This window comes from Mya arenaria, chromosome 13 (genome assembly GCF_026914265.1).
Source record: "Mya arenaria isolate MELC-2E11 chromosome 13, ASM2691426v1".
Classification (NCBI taxonomy): Eukaryota; Metazoa; Mollusca; class Bivalvia; order Myida; family Myidae; genus Mya; species Mya arenaria.
The window spans coordinates 30,130,742-30,139,054 of record NC_069134.1 but is presented as its reverse complement, the minus strand read 5'-3'; the positions used below and the strand labels follow the sequence as shown (position 1 = coordinate 30,139,054).

General features: G+C 34.0%; 1 protein-coding gene across 2 annotated transcripts; it reads right to left on the bottom strand.

Moving 5' to 3' along the window:
- Positions 1-406: 406 nt before the first annotated feature.
- On the bottom strand, positions 407-6,773 carry LOC128214556 (palmitoyltransferase ZDHHC14-like). Of its 2 annotated transcripts, none has more exons than XM_052921086.1 (3): positions 6,708-6,773; positions 4,974-5,331; positions 407-4,513 (listed from the first exon to the last, which is right to left on the bottom strand). In XM_052921086.1, the coding sequence occupies exons 2-3, from the start codon at positions 5,179-5,181 to the stop codon at positions 3,657-3,659; spliced, it is 1,065 nt and encodes a 354-aa protein (XP_052777046.1). In that variant the 5' UTR covers positions 5,182-5,331; positions 6,708-6,773; the 3' UTR covers positions 407-3,656. The 2 variants fall into 2 exon arrangements, with proteins under 2 accessions (XP_052777046.1, XP_052777047.1); XM_052921087.1 differs by having other exon boundaries at positions 4,974-5,260; positions 6,708-6,753.
- Positions 6,774-8,313: the final 1,540 nt, after the last annotated feature.

Sequence of the window (8,313 nt, the reverse complement as noted above, 5' to 3'; positions counted from 1 at the left end):
TCGGATCCCGGACCCGCCACTGGTATTTATAAGACAAACGGTCGGACCAAGAAAGAAGTGGTAAGTGTAAACGTTAATAAACTAATAAAATCTGTTGTCCGGCTTGCGACACGTCAGTTATCATGTCAATATGGTTAAAAAATACGCATATATTATACCAGAATGCACCATTTTAACTCCATTATTGGCCAACTTTTCCAGATACATATACCACGGTTGCATTCCGAATGTTATGATTCCTGGTAGAGGAGCACAGCTTTAGAATTGCACCCCATTTAACTTAAAATTGTAAACTAGTCCTTGGCTGTATCAACTATGTCTCATGAGGTTGGCATATTTATCCACAAACTTAACGGCCATTGATACATGTAAAGGAAATATGAACTCGAAGCCATAACATATTTTTTCATGTTTTATATAATGAAATATATGCCATTACAGTGTACAAATTAAATAATACATTAAGTAGTACTTTTTAGAGTAGAAAAATAAATAGCTTTCTACAACAATGAAATAAATATGATATGAAATAAAGAAATGATAATATAAAATTGCAAAAACCTAGAGCATGTGATCTTTTACACAACAGTGTAAACAATGGTTTTAATGTTTTGAATTTTTACTAGTGAAACATCTTTTAAGTTAGTTATTCTACATACATACCATATATCACCATAAATTAGTATCATCACAAAAATTCTCTTAAAATCAATATATACAAAGACACACAAAAAAAGAAGCTTGGAAGAGAAACAATATTAACCAAAACCATAGCCAACTGATCATCAACTACATCTTTGCAAATGACACTAATATGTACAAGTGTGGTGAATACCTAGTTTACTTGTAAAACTGACAGAAGGCTAATATAACTATATCTATGTCAAGAGCCATCCTATCAAAACGCCTGTGACAACTTAACAGCCAGTTACAATAACTATAGTCTATTTTAAGAGCCATTCTATCAACTTACCTATGACAACAAAACAGAAGGTTACAATATCTATAGTCTATTTCAAGAGCTATCGTACCAAGAAGCCAATGACAAATAACAATAAACAAAATGAAACATTAATTTGAAACATTAACTATAGTTTATTTCACGAGCCATCACATCAACAAGCCAATGACAACTAAACAAAATGTAACATTTACTTTAATCTGTTTTAAGAGCCATCACATGAACAAGCAAATGACAGCTAACAAAAGGAAATTAACTATAGTCTATTTGAAGAGTCATCACATAAACAAGCCAATGGCAACTTAACAAAAGGTAACATTAACTATAGTCTATTTAAAGAGCCATCATATCAAGGAGCCTATGACAAATAAACAAAAGGAAACATTTACTATAGTCTATTTGAAGAGCCATCACATAAACAAGCCAATGGCAACTAAACAAAAAGTAACATTAACTATAGTCTATTTACTGAGCCATCATATCCTGGAGCCTTTAACAGATAAACAAAAGGTAACATTTACTATAGTATATTTAAAGAGTCATTGTATCAAGGAGCCTTTTACAGCTAAACAAAAGGTAACATTTACTATAGTCTATTTAAAGAGTCATCATATCAAGGAGCCTTTTACAGCTAAACAAAAGGTAACATTTACTATAGTTTTTTTAAAAGAGTCATCGTATCAGTGAGCCTTTTACAACTAAACAAAAGGTAACATTTACTATAGTCTATTTAAAGAGTCAGCTTATCAAGGAGCCTTTTACAGCTAAACAAAAGGTAACATTTACTATAATCTTTTTCAAGAGCAATCACAGGAACGAGCAAATGACAACTAAACAAAAATTAATATTAACTATAGTCTATTTCAATAGTCATCATAATTGTGATCATATGACAACTTTGCTTGCACAAAAATGGAACATCTGAGTTTCACTTACTTAATCAATATCCCTTTGGCAGTATATATCACGTTGACTCTTAAGATCGTTTAATTCAAATCAAATAACAGTTTTAATCTTGTATCACATTCACATTTTTAGTTAAAAAATGTTAATTTTCAATATTGACATGAAACTGCTGCAATTTTGTCATTTTTTTTGCATACATATACAGAGTGCAGAATTAAACTATAATGGAAATTCTCTGACAGGCAATGTCCAAATGTCAAACAAAAGCAGGATTTCATGATTCTAAAAAATATAATTAAATAAATGTAGTAAGTTGCCATTGTAAAATGGTCCAAGATTACCAACTAAACAACACATTCAAATTTCATATAAAATAAAATTGGTCATTGAAGATAATTGATTGTAATAACATTTTGTATTATCCAGTTTGACAAAAAGCAAAGTAAAAATGAAATACATGTGCATACATAAACTGAATTATTAAATTTCCTTGTAAACTTAAGCTCTGTGCTAAAATAAAATACCACAACAATCCATGTGCAAAACAGCAACACAAGAGCAAGGTTTTTAAAAGGACAGGGTGCTGTGCTAGAAAAAGGTCGGAGTGCTTAGGGAAAAAATGGCACTGTGTGTCTACTAGTGAATAAATTGAACTTAATGAGTTTCAAATAAAAAGTAGAAATTGTGCTTAATTGAAGTAACAAGAAACGCCGCAATGTGACGAAACCAGGTTTTCAATGATTGACAAAAGAACTTCAGCCTATACAGTTTCAACTGTTTTTCTATTTTTAGTAACAGTGACCTTGATTCTAAAGGCCCCAAACGCAATCCCATGAAAGGTATCCATAAACTCTTCCTTTATACCAAGTTGAGTCAAGATAGGTCAACCCTAACTAAAGTTATTCAGTTTCAACCGTTTTTCTATTTTTAGTAACATTGACCTTGACCTTGTCTCTATGAACCCCAAACGCAATCCCATGAAAGGTATCCATAAACTCTTCCTATAGACCAAGTTTGGTCAAGATATGTCAATCCTTATTGAAATTATTCAGTTTCATAGGTGAGTTTGACGCCGCCCTGCCGCCCGCCCGAACAACGACCTTCATCATTCTAATAACCAGGTTTCACTATGTGATAACCTGGTTAAAAATAGGTTTCAACTGCCAAATATGTCATAGGTTGTGTGAATTTATAATAATATTTTAAGTTTTAATAAAAAAAAAAGAGATTGTTTTTATTATTTTAAGCATTCGATTCTATCATGGCAGGAGGGTACACATGGTGGTCTCCATGAAGGCTGAAGGATGCTACCAACAAAGGGCAGGGTGCAGCACCCTTCCATAACTCCTTAGCTAAAACCCTACAAGAGCACAAATCTTGAGCATAAGCATAGAAGGCAAAGCTGGGTTATATCACACTCTAATAAACAATATGTATATAGGCCAAGATGCGTCAGCTACATGTACTACTATAAGATTGGTCTTGCAGTACGGTAAATAGTTATTACATTCATGTCAAAAATCATAAGATAACATACATTAACGAAAACTTAACAAACATATTTCTATCTATAAAAATAGTTAGTCAGATATTTTTATTGGTACAAATCAGCATTTTGTCGATGTATAAATATGCTAATTGAGGACTGATCATAAGTTGTCACACATTTTCTGAAGAACTATATAAAATGAATAAGGATATTTCGAACTCTGAAACAGCAGGATTTAAGAACAGAACTATGAAGTATAACACTAACAAGTTCCAAAAAAACAACAGTTCTTTTCTTTGATTACACATGCAAAGCACCTGGTATCCTGCCTCGAGCATTAGCTGTATCAACAATAGCTTGAGTATCCTCGGAAGGGTCCACGAATCCCCTCCTGTCAATCAAGCTTGGGTGTCTTGGTCCGCATAGAACAGCACAGCAGTTTGTAATAAAATTCCCGTGGCTGTATGGATTTGATGCATCTTTGAACTTGCGAGGGTTGTATGTGCCTTTAATATCCTCATTGGTCGTTTGTTCTTTGCATACCAACATAGAATGGTAACATGAAAGTCCTCCTACAGAAGCGAGACATCCCAAACAGATTACGCCTTCAATAATGCTCCCTGCAGACTTCTTGAATGCCTCACCTATATCTGTGTCTTTAGCTCGTAGCACTATCACAGCTACATTGCAGCCAAGCACGTAACAGCACATTAAGGCTGTGAAGGTCACAAACAAATAGAAGTATCTATAATTCCTCTTGCCGATACAGTTGCTGACCATTGGACAATGATGGTCAAATCGTTCTACACAATTGTTACATCGACTGCAGTGCGAAGCTCTTGGAGGACGATACATTTGACATGTTTGACAGTAAGACAACTTGAATTGTCTCCCCTTAATCATCACCTCTTTATACCTGGGAGGTTGATATGCTCCATTGTTGGCAGCATTTTCTTGGTTTTGACACTCCAACTGGTATAAGCGATCTGTCTCTAATGCCTCTGGAAGGGTGGCACGGGGAATGATTCCTGGATCGATGAACGTTGTCTGGACCAAGCATCCAATGATTAAGATGAAAAGCACGCCTCCAACAACAGGGATAACTGGGTGTACCTTCACAGCTAGGTAGGGGCAATCTAATGCAAAAAATAACCCACCTGAAATATAATAATTCGCTTAAAAAATTTCATTATCATAAAGGTTTTAAAGAATGATACTAAAATAATCATTAATTATGCCTTAGAAAAATGCATACCTGATACTGGTAGATATGAATTTAGCTCATTTATAGCTACCCATATATGATACATATTTTTCTAGTGCAAAGTTTATGATTATTTTGTGAATGGAACTATGAACAATGACTTCGAGAATGGTCACAGCAAATCTATTGTCAACAATAACATTTAATTTCCAAAAATCAAACCACCGTGGTAAAAAACCCCTTGCATTGTTTTTTTTATAGACTCTGGCATTCCATTTAAAGTTAATAATGTTAAACCAAATTATATGTCACATCAAGACCAATTTTGAAAAAAATGAAGGTTTTTAAAACAGTAAAATGGGTAATTATAAATATTAATGTAATAAAACTTTTTTAAAGGCAGCCAAACAAACCTGTTACAATGATTAGGGCCATGCAGCAAAGAAATCCCTGAATATCGGGTGAAGAAACTATTCGTCCATTGCAGAAGAACTTATTTCTCCCTGGATACACTTCCCACTTCCTTTGTAGTTTGTTACTTCCCTGTCCTTCCCCCATCGCAGCAGTATTGTTATTTGCACCAGGTTTCTGAGGTGAGTGATTCACTTTACTGTTAGCCATATCACCACAGTGACATTACATGTTGCAGCAGGGTAACTTCACTTACTTGAGCATTTTGTCAGGTAAAGACTGGGTTGTCCTGAAGAGAGGAATTTACAGTGAAATGAAGGAAATCCCCGCACACCCTCCAACAACTTGGTTATCTTCAAACTACAAAGAAAGAATAAATGGATTTGCCCTTCATAAGTATGGATGACATTACTTTCACGGTAACTTATAACAGCATTCACTAAAAGATTCTGAGCATAATTGACAGGGTTTCTCTGTTCGTTGATATTGTTTCAGTTATGTTTGAAGTTACGTTCCAGTGATTTTTTTGGTGCATTTTACTGCCTTCTAAAGGCTGTTTCCCTTTGCGAATAATTGTCCATTTTTCCTAAAATGTTATCATTTTTTCCCAATTTGATAAATGCAGATTACGTTAATGGATACAAAAGCAATGAATTTCTTGAAAGTTAGACAGAATCTTGATAAGACTTCCTCTTTCACAGCATAATGTATATATATGCATAAAAAAGATTAAACATGTATATTTTCTATTATATTCGCTATTTTGGCCCGATTTTGTATTTTTCTCAAAGTCCACTTTTTTCCCAATAGTTAAATACTAGGGATGCAAACGAATGGCAAACTGATATTCGATTATATGGTATTTCTTTCGATCGAATATTCGATTACAAAAATACATATATTAAAAGTTATAGTAAATTACTATTTTCATTTGCTAAAGTTAACATCCATGGCATTTCAAGACTACTTCGTCCGAGCCAGTATGCGCGGCAGACCCTGATTTTCGATGAATAAGCCTCTGAAATTCCAAACTTTAAAAAAGAGAAAAAAAGATTATGAACACACAAGGAAATCAATTTATTTCAATTTCACTTCCTTCATATGTGTAAACAATGTAGATTTAGATGGATTGCTGGTCAAATGGCGTTATGCTTACTATGGTCCTTAAAGAATTAAGACCCAAAATGCTGTTTTGCAAAGTTAATTAGTTATCCATGTCTGTTTCTTTCTAACAACACAAATAGTTGTACATTTTATAACAGGTACAACACAAATAGTTGTACATTTTGTAACAGTGATATGTCATAATTGAACTGGTTGCATTAACTTTGCTGTTTTTCCATAACTATATAGAAGGTTAAATAGAATAGTGAAATTTAAAGTTTTGAAGCCATAACTACGATATTGTTTTTATACACCCAGGTTGACAATTAATTTATGAAATACAGAAGACTTTCTTTTTTTAATGATTCATTATTCTTATGGTTTTGCCACCAGAAACATATATGGCTTTCTCATTAAATCATTTAGGTCAATTTCTGTGACATGTCATTTTAAAAATATACATGTTTGATAGTTGAAATTTAAGAACATTTACAAACAAACTTTTTTAAGATTCTGATGGAATTTAAAGATAGTTTAGGTCAATTGATGGCGTGGATAAGATAAAATGGAGTTCGAAAAGCTTCTTTATAATCTAAAACTGATTTCAAATCAGTTAAAATCAACAAATTTACCAAAATATTTTTGTTTCCACTGAGAGACAGGTGCGTCCAAATGCCGCAGTCGTGGGTTTCACAAAGCGGAGCAGTCAACAACGGAGACAGCCAACAAGTCAATCTTGGTGCGAAGGTCAGCTCATTGTGTACACACCGGTCTACACCGGTCTATTTTTGAGACCGGTGTGTACACATTGAAGGTCAGCTAACAGTGACTTTGTGCTGGCCCAAACCATAAAGTAACGTTAAAGTGAAACCAAGAAACGATATTCATAGTTATGAATGCGAGAACAATAATCTTAGCCACTTTGTCTTGAACCAATAGTTTAATAGTATTTACTGAAACCACAAGAATTTTAAAATTAATTATTGGAGTTAACCGTATTGGCAATGATTAACACTAGTGTCAAAAGAGTTGACATCAAACTCCACCTATTTTTAAATTTTCTGCGATGAACTAATCTGTAAGTACCCAGAAAAATTAGCCAACTAGGCCATCTCATTATTGCCTATGGGATTAACATATCCAGTAAACAAATTGAACTTTTTTATCTTCAATTAATTAAGCACCCATCTCTTTCCGGTACTCAACTCACATGTACGTTACATGTAACATGCATCGATAAACGTTGGAAGTACAAACACTCACATGGCAGGTGAAAAAGACCCAAATCATACTCTTTGTGATTGATATTATGTAATTGTGATTGGATGGCGATCACATAATATGAATTTTAGACAGTGACGTGCCGTTCGTGAAGAAACAGGAATATAGTCCATTTTTTTCTATAGTGATTTGTTAGGTATGGATATAAGATAATGCATACACTGTTCTTAAGGGTATATATTTCAAAAAAAATATGGAAGTCGTTTAAACAGTTTCGGTCGAATGTAAATTAATAATAATTAAAATTTCCATAGATACTTTCATGTTTGATTCGGTTGAAACGATAAACACTATAAAAATACCACCCACACCGTATTAAAATGGGATTTTGAAGGACCTGGGGTTAGGTTTCTCCGATATTTTATTTTTGTTGTCGGTTGGAACACTTCTGGATCAAGGGATTTCAACAAACCTCGATTCCTGCGCTGTGGTGGGATTACGACAATGTTTGATGTGTGTCATTTGCTCATAGGTTTGTGTATATATTTAGATTACATGGAGTGAGTTCCGAAGAGATATAACGCTACACCAGGATAATACTGCTTCTACTATTTCTATTTCGACTACTGCAACTTCTTCTACGACGATGACGATGGCAATGGGATGATGATCATGATGATGATGTTGATGATGATGATGATGATGAGGAGGAGGAGGAGGAGGAGGAGGAGGACGACGACGACGACGATGCTGATTTTTCTGCTGCTGATGCTGTTGCTACTGATGATGATGGTGATAATGATATTGATGACAGTATTGATGATGATGATGATGATGATGATGATGATGTTGATGATGATGATGATGATGATGATGATGATGATGATGATGATGATTTGTTTTGTTATAGAAGCGTATAAGGGTCCTTTACTCGGAGACTGGAATAGGCTTCGGTTTATATTTTTTTCAGCGCAGTTATAACATTTCCGTTCTTACATTTGAGTCTAAAAACAAACT

Bases quoted from the DNA above. Each gene is read 5' to 3' on its own strand.
- LOC128214556 (XM_052921086.1), bottom strand. From the start codon at position 5,181: ATGGCTAACAGTAAAGTGAATCACTCACCTCAGAAACCTGGTGCAAAT. The intron at 4,514-4,973 runs GTTTGTTTGGCT...ATTATATTTCAG, and splicing joins GGCCCTAATCATTGTAACAG to GTGGGTTATTTTTTGCATTA.